We start from the raw sequence: 20,110 nt of genomic DNA, 5'->3' as shown, positions 1-20,110 counted from the left end.
GTCGGGACGCGTAGAAAAGGAAGATCCAGAACATTTTAGTTTGGTCTCAGTGGAAATATCCAGCCCCTCAAACTGATGCTTCACGTGATTGTGTGCGCGCGCGTGTGCGCGCGTGTGTACGTGTCTCTGCGCACCTGCGAGCCCAGGGTATGACATTCCCGGGAAACTCTGCATAGTGTGCGTTTCTCTTCTCTAGAGAGAAATTAGAAGTGGACGTGTGTGGGGAGAAAGGGTCACGAGTTGAACTAGAAATACTGTTTGCTGACCCATCTTGAGAGTGTTGGTGACAGTGGTAATGAAGGGACAGACGTGGGCAGAGAGTTCTATCAATCATTGAACACCTCCCCTCCCCCGCCATGGAGGAGCCCTGGTGACCCTCAGATGCACCAAGTGGATTCCCGCTTTCTATTCGAGTATCTCTGCTCCTTCATTTTCCCTCCCCAAGGCCAGAGTGACGGCAAGGCCCTCTTGGGTGACCGCACTCGGCCGGCTGACCGTGGGCCAGCTGCCGGAGTCCTGAGAGGGGGACATGAAGCATTCTCACTTGGAAATGCTTTCCTAGACTCTACTTTTAATTTTCAAAGGAAGAGGGGGGTTATCAACAGCGGCCGGCTGCCGCGGAAAGTCAGGGTTTCCAGTCCCCGCTTTCAAACGGCCGTCTGCCTTATTTTAGCTCTCAATACAGCATTTGTGGTTTTTAAGGCAATTCTGGCTTGAAGGTGACCCCGATTCTGCTCACAGTCATTTAGTGAGTTCACTGGCTCTAATGTTGCAGCTTCTCTGACTTCACAGCCCACGGAGGAGAAGGTGGTCCTTATGGGCCAGGAACTTCCAACGGGCCCAGTGGGCTCGGGTTTGCCTCCTCCACGGGGAGGCCGCCCGGGATGCTCTAACACACCAGGGTCCCTCGTCAGCCATCAGAGCCGTTCTCAGGCGTTTCCACACAGGCCCAAGGGAAAGACCTTGTGGCCCGCACCCTGCACAGGACCCAAAGCCACCACACAGCATCAGCGACCACCACGGGCTGAGTCACTTACGTTTTAGAATGTTCCTCTGCTCCAATTCCTCTGCCGTTGGCCTCTGGCTCAGCCGCCTGCGGAAGAAATCCAGGAAAAGTTTTTGGACCATATCACATCCTCCTTGGGTCATTAATCTCCCCGGCCCTGGTAGACGCATGAGACGGAGCATGTGGCAGGAGCTCTTGCCCCATCTTGTGCGCTGCGAGACCGACTCTGACCACCGCCGCCGCCTCGGTTCCTCAATTTCAACCCCAGGAAAGGCACCCGGTGTCACGTCACGCCAGGCTGACCCTCCTTCTTCCTCCCGTCCTCGGCCCCTCCCCAGCCCCGCTCCTCTGGGGCCTCCGGGCCAGTGGATGCTTCTGGTCACAGAGGTCCCTTTCTTTCAGGTGGCCTCCTCGCTTCGGGGAGTGTGGCCTCTGCCTCCCCCGCCCCCAAGCCCCAGGGCGAGAGCTCGCTTCTTGCCATGTTTGTGCAGATCCAGTGAGGACGTAAAGAGGCTCATGGCCTCGGGGAGACGCGAGACAGCGAGGCTTGTCCGTGAACAATAGATGCTCTTCTTCTTGTCCCCACCCATCCCCACCAGAGCCGCCTTAGACAGGGCAGGACAAAGGAGCAGGAACATAAGTGCTACTCCCGAGGCGGGCAAGTCATGGGGCCGTAACAAGTGCGACATCATAGTAGGGGCGTCCCTGGGCCGTGATGCAACAGTGGGGGGGCGGGGACCGATGCTGGTGGCCCCAAGGCCTGGCAGAAGTCACCAGAGAGTGGGCAGGGCCCCGCGGAGTAGTACAAGCCGGTCTGGGCAGATAAAGCTCCAGGAATGAGCAACACACACAGTGGGAGAAGGTTGTGGAAGGGGTCTGGGGCTCCTACGGGGCCTGCACTGGGACGTGAGGGGCGCTCCCCCAGGAGCACACGCCGCGCTTCCTCCCTGAGTTTTGGCACCGGTGTCTCTGGTCGGCAAGGTGTTTACACCACGGAACCTCAGGAGATCCGGAGTGAACACAGAAAGTCCATGGCTACCGAGTGCAAATGGTTGACGTTGAACGCTTCTTGTCGCCCGCAGTTCTCCTCCCTGTCCTGGATCCTTGAGAGCCCAACCGCATCACCACACATGCTCTGGGGAGGACACGGGCTTCGAGGCCCCAGAATTTCCGGTCGGACACCGGCTGGTGACATCTATAGCACCCTGGAAACGGCTGGCAATTGTATTCCAAAGCGTTGTTCAGTTTATAAGAACAAGGTCATATTCGCTAGTCATTTTCTTTTCTGAATGTCCCATGAAGATGCTGTTTCTTCCCATTGACAAGGGCCTGCTGTATATCTGGCAATTTGCAATATTGGAGGCTCTAAATTGGGACTCTGGAGTCTCGAAGTCTTTCCTAAAATAGCACTGTCAGACCCCGGGAGGAAACTGTGTCATCGCTCTGGAATGCGGACTCCGCTCAGAATGAGCTGCTTGGGGGCTCTGCGTCACCTTCCATCTATCTTCCCCCAGCATCCTCGCTTCGTTTGTAGGGACGTGTGGCCAGCTTTATGGGACCCCTTGGCGGGGCCTGGGCTCTGGATGCCACCAAAGCTGTGGGTCAGTAGGTTTTGAAAAAGCTCCTGATTCAAGGTAGAGCTTGTATCCCAGAAGTCCTGTGCCCAGAAGGATCTGCAGAACGTTCCCCACCAGCTGTGTCTGAGAAGCCCACTGATCCTGTCGCCAGACCTTCTGCCCTGGCTTTTTTGTTTTTGTTTTTTCTGATGGGTCACGTTTGGAAGGGGACAAAAGGAGGAGAGACTGAACTACAGGCAGAGCAAATTCTGTTAGCTGGGCGGCCTTAGAGTCAAACACACATGCTTTCAAGGGAGGCCCCCTGTTTATGTATCATGTCTCCTAAAAGGGTCTGAGAACATTGAGGCCGATCACAGCGATCAAATGGAGCTAAGCCCTCCCTCCCAGAGGACACGTGCAGTTATGAGGTGTTTCAGCTTTGAAAGTGAGATCGGGCAGGAAAATCATACTCCGGCATCGTTAGGGCAAAGCACAAACAGCTCAGGAGTTAGGGGACCTGGGGTCTAGTGCTGGCTCCGCTCTGAACCTACTTTCTGCAGACAGGCCATTGGGGACTTCGCTGCATATAATAGAGAGTAATTTAATCGGCGAAGGCTGACGTTATCCTTGTCGCGTGCGGGCATGGTTCTTAGAAACAGTGGCAATATACTTAGTCCCATCCAAGTGTGAATTCATTTATGGAACACGAGTGGGGAGGGAGGGAGAGAAAAATAAATAAAATAGAAAAAAAACCCATAATAAAATATTTAAATAAATGTGCTTGTTCATTTTACACATTATTGGTTGAAGGCCAGCTCCATGCCAGGTTCTGTGCTGGGGTCTTGGGGTGGCAGTGGTTATTCGGGTCGTCACGAAGCAAGTGTGAATTGTAAGTTCAGTGAAAGGTTGCCAACGGGAGCATCTGGGCGGGGATTCTCACGTCCGGCCAAATTAGGCCAGGAGAGGGGTCCCAGGGGAAGCGACGCGGTGGCCCCGATGGGAAGGCCCACGAAGGGAGCCACGTGTTAGAGCAGGGACAGCGAGGGGAGGAAGGAAGCTGGGGGACAGGCAGGGGCCAGGCCGCATGGCCCGTGGGGACCATGGTCAGGATTCTGACCTTTTCTCAAGGAGCAATGTGGAGCCACGAGAGCACTAACATGTTCAAATCGGTGAGGGCAAGGGTGAGTGAACGTTTCAGATTTACAACGGACCTCCTTGGCCAGTGGACTGGGGGTGGCAGGGGGACACAAGGGGCAGTTTGGGAAGAAGCCACAGGAGGCTACTGCTCAGGGAGGAGGGACACCCGGGCTGGGCTGCGGCGGCTGACGGGCATGTTCTTAGGAAGCCGAGCTGACCGACCATGGAGACGTCGTGTAGACGGACAGAGCGGGGAGAAGCAGGTGTATGGAAGTAAGAGGTTTCACCGCTTACACAATTGGATGCAAGGCAAGGCCATTCACGGAGACGGGCATGCGGGAAGGGAGGCGGGTGTTTTGGAGGAGGATGGGAAGGGTGGAAGGGAACCGAGAGCCTGACTTTGGATCTGCTGAGTCGGAATGCTGTTGGAACGTTCAAGTAGGGAGGTCAAGCAGGGCGGCCGCAGGCACGTGCTCTGTGGAGAGGAGAGGTCGAGGCCTGGGAGAGAAGTCTGGAGCGGGTCTGTAATACGGAGATGTGAAGCCAAGAGTACAACAGAGCACAGCCTGAGGAGGCAGGGGGGCTGGGGCTGGAAGCTCATGGAATCCCACTATTCACCGCTCAGACGCGCATGACGAGCCTCCCAGGAGTCGGCGGAGGGCAGGGTTCAAGGGCAGGAGGACACCCAGCAGGACGCAGCCAGCAGCGAGGTGGGAAGACAGACATGGCCCACGTTGGGTGCCGAGTGCTACGGAGAGGTCAGGAGAGTCTGGCAGACGGCCCAGGGGATCAGCACCAGCGGGCTGGGGACCATCCTGCCCAGAGCTCTGCTGGGGGCGCGGGGGAGGGAAGCCAGGCTGGAGAGAGTCGAGAACGGAGGGTAGAAAATGGAACAAGTACGGACGATTCTTCCCGAAGCCTGGCTGGATGAGAGGAATGCAGGGGCAGGGGGCTCTGGGGAGGCTCACACTTTTTACCTCTTTACATGGACCCCCGCTCACCGACCTGCACTGGCCGCCCAGTGAAAAACCACGGAGCTCCTTTTTAAATGCCATGTGCCATCGGTGGCCCCCTAGGAGCCTTCCAGGTTCTTGCCCAGCCCAGAAGAGGATTTTGTGTAGCATCAGTCTGAACGAGCCTGTGCCGGTCACCGGAAGAAGCAGCCACATGAACTAAGGCTTTTCTCTTTGCTTGCAAGGAGCGTGACAAGGTTGGCTTAAACCCGAAGCAAACAGCAATTCGGTCTTGGCCTCGAGGCAAAGGAGCCCGTGAGAGAGAGTGGTGGCAGGATGATTTAGACGAGACGCAGAGCAGGGGAGGCACGACAGAAGCCCCGTGGGTCTGGCTGGTCTGACTCCTGATGCTGCGGAGGATTCCCTCTGCCCCAGGTTGCTAACGAGCCTTCTGCTGGCATCAGAACGGCAAGGTCACGGTTTTCGTTAGCGTTCACAACCGTGTATTGTTTGGAGGGCCCTCATTTTAAAGTTGGGATCTCTGAAAGCTGTATCTGCATTTCAGGGAAAAGCAAAGCAGAACTGACTGTGGTCTTCTGGATCTCAGCCCCAGGGGGAGGGAACGGCCCTTCCAGACAGATGGGAAGAGAAATAGGAAGGACTCGTCCTAAGGCATCAGGAGACGGGTTTCCCAACTACTGCCCCGGGTGGGAAAGGGAACGAGTGCAGACAGGCCTGGTGGGGCTGGGGGAAGGGGAGACACACTGAGTTACGGCCCCTCCCTCGGAACCTTTCCGGAGAACATGTCACTTCTGTATAGGTGGGGTGTTTCTGTGCGGCCTTGGTCATCGCTACAAACCCAGGTGTTAGGAGACCACAGAGAACAAAACAGGTGCTTTCCGTAGTTATTTCACCCAGATCCTGCCTGTCCTGATGCCACACATGCTCCTGGGAAGATCTCACCCACAGTCATGACATCAGTTCACATCTACCTCCGAGCACTCCAAAAATCTATACCTCCAGTCGTAGTTTTGAGTTCTAGACCACCTAATTTATACTCCTACAGGCTGTCAAACTCACAAGGTCCTAAATGAATTTATCTGTCTTCTCCTCCTGTCCTGAGAGCTTTGCCTCCCCATGATCTGCACTTGACCCTCAACAGCCAATACCACCAGGTCCAAACCACCCCCATTGCAGCCCACCACAGCTGGACCATCTCTCCGGGCTGCGGCAGCCCATCCCGCTCGGGCCCTCCTCCAGCCCAGATGGGATGGTCTTTCTAAAGGGAAACCTCATCACACGACTCCCCGCTTGTGATCCCACACGTGCCCTCCTAGGGCCTGCAGGAGAGAGTCAAACACCCAGGGTCCTAGGGGAGAGTTCGTGATCGGCACGCTAGCCAAGAATCCCCCCACACTCTGTCCTTCAGACATAACTGCGTCTTCCTGGTTTCTTCTAGATTCATGTGCCTTTCCTTATAGCGACGCACACTAGCTCTTCCTCTTCATCGGGCGAACTGGGGGTAATCCTCAAACTCACAGCTTCAACCTTAGACATGACTCCCTGTGGTCGCTAACCTTTCGGTGAAGGTGGCCCCGCCGTGGGTGACAACAGTCCCTTATTTCCCATAGCGCTTGTCCTTCTTGTTATGGCTTGGCCTGCCCACTGGACCCCGGGGCTCGAGTTCCAAGTGATGCGGGGCCACTTGGTTCCCTTACCTCGTGAGGGTCATCTCACGAACTCAGTCCTGGGCGGCTGCACAGGGGCCTCACTGCGAAGGGCCCGCACTTGGGCTCCAAGGCTCTGCTGCCATTTTGAAATTTTCAGTTTTGAACAAGGGAGCCCTCGTTGGCTCAGCGTGGCATCCACAGCGCCTGGTACAGACTCTGGTAACTGGAGACGCCCCATGTTCGTGAACTCATTAAAGGCATGTTGCCCCATGACTGTCCCTTGTCTTTAACCCTTCCCTCTCTTCTAGTTCTTTCCCTAGGGCAAGCACATGTGTTCTCTGTTAGAAACAAAACAGAACAAACTACTCTCCTCTTCCGCCGCCCCCTACCCCAGTGGACCTCCCCCTCCAGCCCGCTCTCAGCTGCCCGACCTCTCCAGAGAGTGGTTCAGGTGTGAGGTCGCAGTAACCCAACACGACCCTGGCTTCTGTCCACACCGTTCTACTGCCCTGGTTCTCCACTGGACAACTCTGCCCCCAGGGGACGTGTGGCAATGTCTGCAGACATTCGTGGCTGTCACGACTGGGGAGGCCGCTGCCAGCATCTAGCTCAACGTCCCACCCTGCACATGCCTGTCCCTCATGACACAGGATGAGACAGGCCGTGGGACAACAGTGATGAATCAGGAATCAGCTCCTGCCAAGGTCACTGAGGATTCACTGCCAAATCCAGTGGTTTTATAGAGCCCTCATTTTACCTGACCTTTCTCTATCGTGTGGCACCTTTGCCTAACAGGCACTTCTCGAAGCTCCTTCTCCCCTGGTTTTCAGCACCCTCACGCCTCCTTCCACACCCTGAGCTCCTGCTTCCCAGAGGGTGGCACGCCTGGGGAGAGCCCCAGAGGTGTCCTGTCCTGGGGGTGGCTTCAGAAGCAGCCTTGTGTGTACCCAGCAAGGGTCTGCCACCTGTCAGGTGGGGGCCTTGGAGGAGCCGGCCTTCTCCCCGCGCCCCACGCCCCAGCCTCTCGTGCCCATCTCTGCAGGCAGATTGCCTAGACTTCTGGTGCTCAGAATGGGCAAAGGAAGAGGGAGGTCAGGGAGGCCCCAGTGAGATCCCCTCCTCCGCTAACAGCCTTCAGGGGTGACACTGCACTAAGAATAAAACTCACACTCACCCCTCCCCGTGCCCTGCGGCATGAGTGTGAAAGGCACCCAGAGCTTCTGGCCTTCACTCTTCCTTGTTCCTCCTGAGAACCCAGCACACATCCCGGGTCTGGAGAAGAGGCAGAGCCTCCTCTGATGCAACCAGTAGAGCTAGGAGCGCCCCCTGCTGGGGTCCCCCATCTTGTTCATGGCCTCACCCCGACAGCCATGCTACCCACTATGACCACCTTTGCAACCAGACTAGGAATCCTTCACAGGCAAATCATGCCTTATTTATGTTTCTAGACTTAGGACAGCGCCCGACACGCAGGAGGGGCTCCACAGATTTTTGATGACTCAATCAATGAGTAGTACTTCAAGAGTTGTGCCATGGGGATGGCCAGAACTCTGGGCCCTACACAGCGGTGGCCCGGCCACCGAAGAGGTTCCTCCGGGAAGAGTGGACAGCAGTTCTGCTTTTATGCCTCAGGACTCTGCCCGGCTACCCTTTCTCTCCACCAAGAAGACAGAACAACTCTTAACATTACTAATCCATGAACCCAACTCTTTCCAGGAATTTCAGTCAAGAGTTTTCAATTTTCTTCCTCCTCCTCATTCCCCGCAAGCTATTAACAGATAGCCTCATTCTAGCATGGAAAGAGCCAAGAGAGAAGAAAATGGACTGGGATCCAGAGCCTGCCTCCTGGCCCGGCTCCACCATTAACTGCAAGGTCACCTGGGCACGTTGTGGCGCTGGACCTGTGCTCGGAGTCCCACCACCGGACAGGTGGTTGTAACCACAAGCTAGCCTGCCTGCTGCCCAGAAGTGCGGTGAGGCCCGAATGAGAGATTTTTAAAAAAATCCCTTTTAAAAGTAAGTAGAAGACATGAAATTTTATTTTGGTAACTTGACAAGAGTCTCTGACCTCAAATAGATAAGTAGGATCCTCTTAAGAAAGAAGTGTTTTTGGCTTTGCCTACTTGGCTGTGGCTCCATTGTGAGGTCCCATGGCCAAGCTCAGGCATCGTGAGGTAAAAACCAGAGAAAACACTAAAATAATGTTGGAGTTGAAATCCATTTGGAACGAACAAGGGGACTGTGTGCTTTGTTATGCATCAGACCTATTTAAAAAGAACCCAAAATGGTACCAAAACTGAGTCTAGGGTCATGTGGCTGACTCGGTAGAGTGCATGACTCTTGACCTTAGGGTTGTAAGTTCAAGCCCCCACACTGGGTCTAGAGGTTAAAGACAATCTAACAAAAATCCCCCCAAAATCAGGAGCCTACATAGTGAATACTCCAGTGTTACTGGTATTATTAGGCATAAACCCCACCTTAGCAATCGGGAAGATTTCATGTTGAAAGAGTATCTGAGTTGTTACAATAGGAGTTAAGATAGCTAATGAAGTCAACCAAAGAAAAGACTCATTTCAACATGGCCGTCTTGACATGAAGAATCAATCAAAACAAAGGCTACCACAATGTGATAACAAAAGATAAGGAATGAGGGAATAAAAAAAAGTCCACTGTTCTACCACATTAAGTAGCTGAGGAGATCTGGTCACCTTTAGCTTAATTTTATCTGTCCAGCCATCTGTCCATCCATGCATGAGTGAGTCCTTCTGTCTGTCCAGTCATTACATACCAGATATTGGTCCAGGCCTTCCATTGGCCATCTTAATAGAGACACAGTCTATCAGTTCTTAGAGAAGATGCAACAGTCATCAACATGAATCCCAGTGAAAAAGACAGTCATCTCATCTGTCACCTCTGGCTGGCTGAGAGAACTGCCGGGAGCTGTGTTGAGAAGGATTCTGAAGCTTGCCCACATCTTTATGACTAGTCCTGCTGTCCATAACTCCTCAAGTTATCATAATTTGTGAGCCCTATGTTTCCTAGTGGAATATGGATGGAAAGATCATGCTATGGAAAGTCTTCCTTTTTGATGAAGTTGTTCAGGTTCAGGAAAACCAGAGGGGAAGGAGAGGCCTGCTTTGGTTGTCACACATAACAAATCTGGGGATGGAGAGAGTGACAGATAACGATCACTTGATAAGACTGTCATTGTGCCATTTCTCTTTAACGGTAGAAGCTCAAACGACACACAGTGGTCTGACCAAGAGGACTAAGCCAAGGAAAATATTCAGATGACTTCCGCACAATATTCCCCATGTCACAAAAACCCATCTTCTCCAATCTTTTCTGGGAGTCTCCAATGACATGTCCTGCCATTATTATTATCAAATGGCATTGGCCATGCTCTTTTGATGCCTTATCCCCTTCACTGAGGGCTCTTGCCTTCACTGCTAGGAAAGCCACTCGACAACTCTTGGTTGCTTGACTGCGAATGGATGCCCGCCCAGTGTGAGGGCACAGTGTTCGTGTCCACAGAGCTGATCCCGTGCGAGAAAGTTGACCTCTGCGGGGTTCAGGACATGTCGGCCAAGCATACCCACAATTGTCCGAGTCTCCGCAAAACACCTGACTTACTGTCCTTACTCTCTAAAGAATAGTATTTTTTTTAAAAAGATTTTATTTATTTATTTGACACAGAAAGAGAGATCATAAGTAGGCAGAGAGCCAGGCAGAGAGAGGGGGAAGCAGGCTCCCTGCTGAGCAGAGAGCCCAATGCGGGACTCGATCCCAGGACCCTGGGATCATGACCTGAGCCGAAGGCAGAGGCTTTAACCCACTGAGCCACCCAGGTGCCCCAAGAATATTATTTTTGAGGGACACAGACCATCAAGGCAAGGACAAAGAGTGATACTAATGAAGAGAGGAGGCTCTGGGTATCCCTGTTGAGTGACTGTCATGGACGGTATCATGGGTAGGTCCACACGCACAGCCCAGACAACACGAAAAGGGCGTAAGAGTATATACTTAATTTATTCACACACTCATTCATCCACTCATTTAAAAAATATTATGGCTCCAGATTTCCCTGATGCCTCTGCTTTGTTGGGCCTCAATAAACAATATACACAACCCGTGGTGACTTTCTGAAGCAAGGCAAGGGATAAAGAGTGGGACGTAGGGCCTGCGTTGCTCCCTCCCACCCAGACTGCTCCTAGGAGTCACAGAATATGTGTGGTTCATGCTTTTTTCATATTCACCCCCAATGGTCCAATATCTCAGGGACATCAGCACTCCTTGAGGGGGATTCTGAAGGTACAAGGTGGGCAGAAACCAGGAGACGGGAAGCAGGAATCCCCAGCCTCCTTCCCCCTCTTGCCTCAGTAGGGGTCCAGCCAATGTCCTCCCACTGCCTCCCACGAGCTCCTATTTCTAGAAACAACAACTCAGGTTCAGATGAGATCCCATGGTGTTTAGAAACCTGGAGCAGGACACACAAAACCCCTCATGAGTCTCAGACGCCGGTGTGGAGGGGGTTTTGATCACCTTATTTGGCCAAGTTTCCTACAGTCCTCCTTCATTAAAAGTCCCACGATGCCCTACTCCTTCCTGAACTATCACTCCCCAACTGTAAATGAAAAGCTTCATTTAAAATAAAGATTTATTTAAGAGAGAGAGAGAGATGTGTAATGGAGCAAGGAGAGAGGGAGAGAGGACCAAGAAAACTCCCCGCTGAGCAGGGAGGCTGATGTGGGGTTTGATCCCATAACCCTGAGATCATGACCTGAGCCGAAATCAAGAGTTAGACGCTCAACTGACTGAGCCACTCAGGTGTCCTATAAATCTTCACTTTTAAACCAACAGCCCTGCAGCCTGAAGGAGGAGTATTGAATGCAATCACTCTCATTAAACTGGGTGCGCTTTCCTGTGGCAGGACAATCTTTCACAGAGTCTATCTTTCTACACATGCGATGCACCAAAAAAGACCAGAGCCGCCCCCCTCCCCACCCCACCACCCTCTCCCCACACATACTCTTTCTTTCTGGTAGCATGGTGGACTTTAGGAATGCCTAACCAGTCTGGATTTGCAGTTTTGTGTTCTTTGGAGATCTTTTTAGTTGGAAAAGGACCAGGAAAGGTGAATGGGATGGCTTTATCTGTCTGGGAAAGGATCGATTTATATGGGAAAGGGAAAGAAGAATAACATGGAGTGACAGGGATGCTTCGAATAGATTTTGCCTTGATTATAGAGGAAACAAACAGAAATGATTTCTCTCTACTTTCTTGGCCTTATCTACCCAATGTTTTGGGAGATTCCTTGACAGAAGAGACTATCTTCCCTTAAATATATTCCCCCAAATTGACTGAACTCATAGCATATACGTAGCAAGGGACATTTAGCTCCCAGCCGGGTGAATGAGCATCTAAGCTCTCTTCCCTCCCTTAGGCTCTTTTTCTTTATGTCCCGACATCTGGTCACACGCCCAGCCCGGTGAATGAGCGTCTAAGCTCTCTTCCCTCCCTTAGGCTCTTTTTCTTTATGTCCCGACATCTGGTCACACGAGGTCCACAGCACCTACGTCACACACCCCCTCACTCTCCCGCATGTACGCGCGATGTGGGAGACTGGAGGGGAATCACGGGTGACCATGGCCCCAGTGCCCGGGACTGGGAAAGGCAGCGTCTTTGGGCTGTCATGTCCTAGGAGGAGCCCAGGGAAACTGGGCAGACTCCATTAGCAGCCCTGGGCCATGACTGCACTGTCCCTCACAGGACCACAAGCAACACCAACTCCTGAGGTGTCAGAGAAACACCCACCTCCATCCTGAGGGAAATGGCTGCTGGTAGAACATTCCCTCCGGATTGGTCTCTTCCCCCAGGAGAGTATCCTGACCACTGTGTCTTATTTTTTTTTTTAATGTGGGAAGGGCAGAGAGAGGGACAGAGAGAGAGAGAGAGAGAATTGCAAGCAGACTCCACACTCAGCGTGGAGGCGACACAGGGCTCGATCTCATGACTCTGAGATCATGACCTTAGCTAAAATCCAGAGTCTGACGCTTAACTGACGGAGCCACCCAGGCGCCCCATGACCATCAGGTCTTTAACCAGAGACAACTGAGAATCAGGTCGTCTAAAGGCACAGTCCCACCCACCGGGGAACGCTCGGCCTCTCAGAGCCCTGGAAGGCCTCCCTCTGGCAATCACAGCGGGAAAGGGATGGGAAACCACCGACCACAGCAAAGCACCAGACCCTTCTCAGCACCTGCGTCTCCAGTCAGGAGCTGGGCTCTCCTGGGTGTGGTGTGTGTGTGTGTGTGTGTGTGTGTGTGTGTGTGTGTGAAGTACATGTTCTCATGCACTGTTGTACAGAGGATCTGTCAGGCTCTGGTCACCTCCATTTTCCACACATGCCACACGCCTGCGGTTCTGTGATTTGCTGGAACGGCCACCACGACCTCTCCCCACATCTGCGTGATGCTCGGTTTAGGTTAGAGCTTCGGGCTCAGGCCTGCCCTGCGCTCCAGGAATCACACGTCAGTGTTGGGCTTTGCCTCGTGTCCCTCTTCCTCGCATGGTCACACCTGCTCCTGGGGCCCGGATCCAGCTCCAGCAGCAAGAACAAGATGACACTCGTCACTCCTGCTGGTCCTCCTTTCCCAGCTGGCCCTGCCTGGCATGGTGCATGGCCTTCCTCCTTGAGGACAACACACATCTTGTGCTAAGCAAAATCCCTCTCAGGGTGCCTGGTGGGGCAGTGGGTTAAGCGTCTGCCTTTGGCTCAGGTCAGGGTCCCAGGGTCCTGGGATCGAGTCCCTCATCGGGCTCTCTGCTCATTGAGGAGTCCGCTCCCTCTCCCTCTGCAGCTCCCCCTGCTTGAGCACACACACTCTCTCTCAAATAAATAAATAAAATCTTAAAAAAAAAGGATTCCCGTTCTCATCTGCCTGTAGAGCTGGTCCCTGCTCCGCCGGCCAACAGCCCAGCTGTGCTGCTTGTGCGGGTGCCTAGCTGTCCTTGAAGCAGCTTTCTTAATTGCTCAGGTAATAAATCCAATTTTAAAGAATGGACTGTGTGCCCAGTATAATTTGTAAAAACAATACGGTGCTTCACGCTGGGACTGATAAGTAAAAGCAAAGGCGATCATTCTGCTTAGAGAAATTAGCACAGAGAGAAACCTTTTTCTGGGAAGAGAAACACAATTTCTCCCTGTGCTGGGGATAGCCTGCGTTTCCGCACTTCCTACAGGCGCGGTGGACTGCGCGGTCCCCGTCATCGTCAGGCTCCCCAGGGCTGATGTACCAACAGGTGGGCATTGGCCCCCAGGCTGCAGGTTGTGGCCCCTGCCATGGGGTCACCGGTGCCTGGAAACTGTCCCGGAAGGTCAACCAGCGGAACCGCAGCACCTGCGCTGCTTACTGGACCCACGCAGATGATCTCGGTTCCTCGATGCAGAACGAGAGGGGGGGCTTCTTGAGTCACGCGCTGTGTGGTTCTTGGCCCCATAAGATAGAGGCCATACGCTGGGTCCCCCAACACTTCAGACTGGAAGCCGAGCACGGTCCTCGTGTCCTCCTCACCACCCTAACCTCCGCACCACACACAGTCTCTGGGGGCGCCTGGGTGGCTCAATCCGTTGAGCCTCTGACTCTTGGTTTTGGCTCAGGTCGTGACCTCATGGTCGTGCGATCGAGCCCTGTGTCAGGGACTCTACAATAAATAAATCTTTAAAAATAAAATATCTGAAAGACGTCAGTCACATCACCTGCAAGATGCATCACCTTTCCTTACGTGGCACGTTACGTGGACAACTGCACTGTGTTTTTCACTGTCTCCATCCCAAGCTCTCAGCCTCTGCTGTGGCTTCCTGACTCCTGGCCCCTTTTCAAGCTCCAGCCCACATGGGGGTCAGTCTCAGCGGCTCCAGTGCGATCAGAGCTGTGGCGGCGTGGCTGGGAGTTCTCCCATTTGTGGCCGTGAAAAGACTCGCTTTCCGTAATAGGATTATTTGCCCCACCTCTTCACCGGCATCCTTACAGGAAGATTCCTTTCTTCGCACAGTGTCTGTGGCCTTCAGGTGCTGTTACCAACTCAACAGGAGGACGACTGTGATGTATATGAGGGAGATCAGAATGTCCTTTGAAATAAAGTTTGTTGTCAAATAGACAGTTTGAAAACTTTTATGGAAATTATTAGCGTTAAAAAGAAAATGTTCTGTATATGTACTTTGGTATTTTTTTTTTCCCCTCAAAGATTTTATTTATTTGAGAGAGAGAGAGAGAGAGAGAGAGAGCAAGCAAGAGTGAGGGGAGGGGCAGAGGGAGACAGAATCTCAGGCAGACTCCCCACTGGGCACAGAGCCCAACGTGGGGCTCGATCCCACAACCCTGAGATCATGACCTGAGCCGAAACCAAGAGTCAGATGCTTAACCGACTGAGCCATCCAGGGGCCCCACGTACCTTGACATTCTCTTATTAATAAATTATTAAGCAGCTATCATAGAACCTATAATGTAAATTTCTGACAATTTTTCACTAATTTCTTAAGTACTCTGAATCTGAGATTACATATAGCTTTAAAAAAAAAAGAGGCAGCCTATTTTGGTTTTGCCTGGACTAAGCCATACAGGTTTATAGCCCCTTCGTGGAAACCGCCTGAGTGTATCCTGGTCACACTGCTTGGGGAGTGGGGGGTGAGAAACGGATTTCACAGGCCGTGGTCCCAAATGACTCTGCTCGTTAAGGACTGTCAAAAAAGAGGGCAAGGTGACCCCCGTGAGCCGGGGGTGGGCGGGGCTGCTGCTCCACGGAGGCACTGGGCTCAGAGAACAGGCTCTGAGCCGCAGCTGCCCGCCCAGCTTCCAGGTGAACAAAGGCGGCACCAGGTCACTAAGTGGGGTGAGCGGAGGGCTCCCCTTGTGTGGGACACAGGCTGCTTCTGGGGATGGTGGCAGAAACATCGGGTCAGGAAATTCAGGAGGGCAGCTCCTGCGCGGTCCATTAACACACAAGAAGATTCAACCATCTAGCTTAGCACCTTTTAGGAGGGAGCCTAGTGAGTTACCATAGGACCACAAACAAAAGGAGGAAAGTCATAAGTCAAAAAGAGGGGAGGATTTCAGATAGTTAAAAACTCTTTGCAACACAGTGATCATCTGTCAGCAGGCACTATTTATTTGTCTGCCTGCCTACATTCTTTTTTTCCAAAGGAACCAACAAGGCTTCCCGTTTTGAAGAACTATTGTTTTAATGATTCAATGGGCAAAGGATATAAAATTTTCATGATCCCACTTCCTAAAATAGAAGCATATTCACTGATATTTCAAAGGAATTGCCTTTAGAATTAGAGGGAAAAGCGATTTTCCTGGGTTTGTAGCTTCGGATCATTTTTTTCTGTTCATAGTCTGTCTATTTAGTGAGCATATATGCAATTTCCGAGGGTATTATAAAAATCTTTGCATTGTGAAATGAACATAATGAAGATAAATAAAATGAATTACTCTTATTAGCATTTTGCACGCGCTCTGAGAGGTATTTTTGCCAGTAAGTGAAGATGTGCGGGGATGCAGGAAAAGCAACTGCACCACACACTTCTCAGCTGTAATCCATTTCTGCTTCTTAGGTTTTCGGGGCCGCGTGTGGGCCAGCTCTCCATGGGAGCTGCAGAAAAATCACATTTAATCAAACCCGAAGCCCATTTTGGCGGGTGAGGGAGAAAGAGCTCGACATACGTTCTGGAGACCAGAAATGCCAACTTCACCACTGAAACAAGGGACAAGTTAATCTTAAGGATAAACGATGAAAGCGTCATTCCTTTGAGTGATACAACTGCGGGAATGGGCGGACTCCAAGACCAGGCACCAGCCGACAAATCTTTCAAAGTCCCTGCTCAGGTCTTCAAAACGAAGGGCACAGCTCTTCCTTGGGCATTTGATTTAAATGTTTTGCTCTCTAAGCAGGACCGAGGAGGAAACCGTGCCCACGAAAAGAACACCAATGCCCCTTTTCCACGGGCCTTCTGATTACTGAAAATGATCCTCAAAGATTTAATTCAAAATTTGGGGCGCCTGGGTGGCTCAGCGGGTTAAAGCCTCTGCCTTCGGCTCAGGTCACGATCCCAGGGTCCTGGGATCCAGCCCCACATCGGGCTCTCTGCTCAGCAGGGAGCCTGCTTCCCTTCCTCTCTCTGCCTGCCTGTGATCTCTGTCTTTCAAATAAATAAATAAAATCTTAAAAAAAAAAAAAGATTTAATTCAAAATTTAATTTAATTCAAATTCAAGACCTTTTTCTTTCAGGCACAAATTGAGGGAAATAATGATGAATATGGCTTGTCAGGCTTCGAATCAAATCACTGGCCTGTGTCTTCCGGCGAGAAGTGAATATGTTTCTCCCCTTTTTGAGGGAGATGAATTTTTTTTTTTTACAGTTTTTATTTAACTTCCAGTTAGTTTACATGCAGTGTAATGTTAGCTGCAAGTATATTAATTTTTAGCACCAACTGGGGGCAGAGAAAGTGGCTTAAAATCTGAGTGTGGGCAGGTAATGCTGTGAACTTGGTTAGCAGCTTAATTTCTTTTGAGCTCAGATTTCTTATCTATAAAACTACAGGTGTTCAGGCAGTGACAGGAGTGTCCACGGGGGCACTAAAGTACTCTAAATCTATTACTTTTTCAGATCGGGAAGACGCCACCACGAAGTAAGTGAAGAAACCAGAGTCTCAAGATACAGCCACAGAGCCCATAGTGAAAGGAAAAAAAAAAAAAAGAATAAGCCAATTTGGAAGCACTAGGCTAGATTTCGAGGTAGAATTCCATGCAACACAACTCTCTTCCACCTGGAGATTGAAAGATGCTTTGAGCGTTTCTCACGATGATTTAACTCCATTTATTTATTGCCTCCTGGTAAGCTCACAAATGGCTCGGAGAGATCTTTTCCTGGATAACAGTATGATATAAATGACACATCCTTCGGTTTGTAAGGGGATCAAAAGATTGAAGGTGAGAAAAAGAATACATCTCAGGAAAAGTGCTCTGACAATTTAAGTTTGAGTTGTTCCCGTTAACGCGCTGGTTTCGGAGAAAAAGACTCTGAGTCAAATGTTTGGATGATTCAATGTTGACGTTATCCCTGCCTAGCCCCTATCTTTTGGGACTATTTTAAAGGGAAAAAATGGGAAGATCAATAGTCTAAAAGGAGATTCAAACCAATTGAAAAAAAAAAAAAAAGTGCTCCAGAAGGACCCACCCTTTTCCCCACAGAACTCGCCCTTAGCATCTCTTTCCCAGAGTAAACCTGACGACAGCGAGTACGCCTTGACGAGCTTGTCTTAGTTCTTGGAGAGGGATGATTATCTAGCTGCATTTTAAAAAAGATTTTATTTATTTATTTGACAGAGAGAGACAGAATCACAAGTAGCAGAGAGGCAGAGAGAAGCAGGCTCCCTGCTGAGCAGAGAGCCCGATGTGGGGCTTGATCCCAGGATCCTGGGATCATGACCAGAGCCGAAGGCAGATGCTTAACGGACTGAGCCACGCAGGTGCCCCTCTCCAGCTACATTTTAAGTAGCCCTTAGTACAGGGCCATGCACATAGCAGGTGCTTAGTCAGTACTTAAGACAGAATCAATCTGTTGGGAGCTGAGATTCCACGGTTTCTATTAGTGACGTGGGACTCTGGGAAGCTGACCTTGTACCCACAGAAAACAAGCTTGTTCAGCTCAAGGCCCACTGCTCCCTTCCGGGATCTCCCGTTTCTGCTTAAGTCACTTTTTTCTTTAAATGGAGGGCGTGTTTATTTGGGGGTCTCTTTTTTTCTCTAACTGCGATTCTTCTGATTTTGGTCAGTTGCTTTACCTAGCCCGACCTCTGGAGCAATTCATTCACTGATGCACACAGCGACACTTGCCCTAACACAGAGGGTGTCAGACCCTTCGCGTGTCCCCTCCCCTCAAGGAGACCATGCTCTCTTCCTTCCAACTGCCATCTGGCTGCCTCCTTCCTTCTCTTTTGTTCTAGACAGATGAAAACTGTATATACTTAAAAGGTACAGCCTGAGGTTTTGATACACGTATACCTTGTGAAAGGATTATTTCAAACTAATTTACACGTCCAGCACCTCCCATCACAAGGCACTGTTTTTTCGGTGTGTGCTGAGATCACGCGAGATCTGTTGTCTGGGGGCAGGACGGTATATAACGTGTTACCATCAACTCGAGTCACCATGCCATTCATCGTGTGCCAGAACGTACTCATCTTTTGAATGAAAGTTTGTGCCTTTTGAGTGATTCCTCTCCTTTGCCCCCCACTGCCCAGCTTCTGGCAATTGCCATTCTGCTCTCTGTCACTCGGAGTTTGATTGTTTTTGATTTTTAAGATTTGACAGGTAAGTGGGGCCCCTGGGTGGCTCAGCTGGTTGAGCATCCTACTCTTGATTTTGGCTCAGATCGTGATCTTGGGGTCGTGAGATCGAGCCCTGCATCTGCACTGGGTGGGAGCCTGCCTCAGATTTTCTCTCTTCCTCTCCCTCTGCCCTCCAACCCCCTGCTCAGGCTCTCTCTCTCTTTATTTTTTTTTTTAAGATTTTATTTATTTATTTGACAGAGATCACAAGTAGGCAGAGAGGCAGGCAGAGAGAGAGGAGGTAGCAGGCTCCCCACTGAGTAGAGAGCCCTATATGGGGCTCGATCCCAGGACCCTGGGATCATGACCTGAGCTGAAGGCAGAGGCTTTAGCCCACTGAGCCACCCAGGCGCCCCTGTGATGGTCCCTTTTATACAACTGGGGCCATGACCAGAACAACCATCCAATACAGAAGGCCCGCGACAGACACTGGCTCTGTGTAGCTGTGACTAAGCCACTGTGCTCATCAAATACTCCAGCTGCTCCTTCTCCTTTTCTAGCCTTTCCTAAAGCTGGATTGGGGTCAGGAGCCGAGTTCTGATTAGCGGCTCATGAGCGGAAGCAATGTGTGTATCTCTTCTCTCCCCTCTTCCCTTGCTGTGGAGATGCCGGAGCCATGTGTTCTAGAAGCGTGTGATGGCTACATGATGGAGATGCCATCTGATCTGCATTAGGCTTTCCTCCAGTGAAAAATAAACCATCACTGCCTAAAGCCATTGGGATTTAGGATCTGTTAGGGTGAATAGCCTTACTTATTCTGAGTAGTAAGACTCTAGTATAACATAACACTCAAATTCACAGCGAGAGGGAAGCAACCAGTGTTCACTATCTACTACGAGTGGGAGAATTACTCATCTAGACCTCTTGATGACCTTGGGTGGGAGGTCCATCTTACAGATGTGGAAACTGAGGCTGGAGAGGAACACAGTCAATGGAGGACGGAACTTCCAATCTAAGGTTCACAGGCTTCAAAGGCTGGAGTGCTCTGTCTACGAGACCCCTGCTTCCCAAACAGCAGTGTGTATCAGAATCACACTTGTTACAATGAAGGTTCCTTGGTCCCATCCTCAGAAGTTCTGATTCAGTTTCGGCGGGGCCTGGAAATATGCATTTCAGCAGGTTCTCAAGTGATGCTCATGCTGCTGACCCACGGACCACACTGTAGGAACCCCCGCCCCCTCCCCACTGGACGCCCTTGCTTCCCACATTTCATCAGGCAGGAGCGTCTCCAGATGCAACCCTCTGTGTCAAATGTTTTAGCTCTTCCTACTGCTTGGACAGTGTTACTGAAATGCAAGAAAAAGCCCAGTTAAGCCCAAGATGGAAGAAAATCTCCTATCCCTTCTTCCCTCCATGGTTTACCTCTCCCTCTACAGGACATGCGCACACACAAGGC

The 20,110-nt window shown here is 51.2% G+C and overlaps 1 protein-coding gene across 1 annotated transcript in view; it reads right to left on the bottom strand.

Annotated features, from left to right (window-relative positions):
• Window positions 1-20,110, bottom strand: part of LOC111156742 (phosphatase and actin regulator 1) — a 552,659-nt gene that overhangs the window by 13,897 nt on the left and 518,652 nt on the right. The window contains exon 10 of the mRNA XM_022517799.1: window positions 1,038-1,093. Coding sequence (XP_022373507.1) covers window positions 1,038-1,093 — 56 coding nt within the window. The remainder of the gene's footprint in view (window positions 1-1,037; window positions 1,094-20,110) is intronic.

The sequence above is a fragment of the Enhydra lutris genome, unplaced genomic scaffold, assembly GCF_002288905.1.
Source record: "Enhydra lutris kenyoni isolate GAN:26980312 unplaced genomic scaffold, ASM228890v2 scaffoldscaffold48, whole genome shotgun sequence".
Classification (NCBI taxonomy): domain Eukaryota; kingdom Metazoa; phylum Chordata; class Mammalia; order Carnivora; family Mustelidae; genus Enhydra; species Enhydra lutris.
This window is presented reverse-complemented; position numbering and strand designations above follow the sequence as displayed.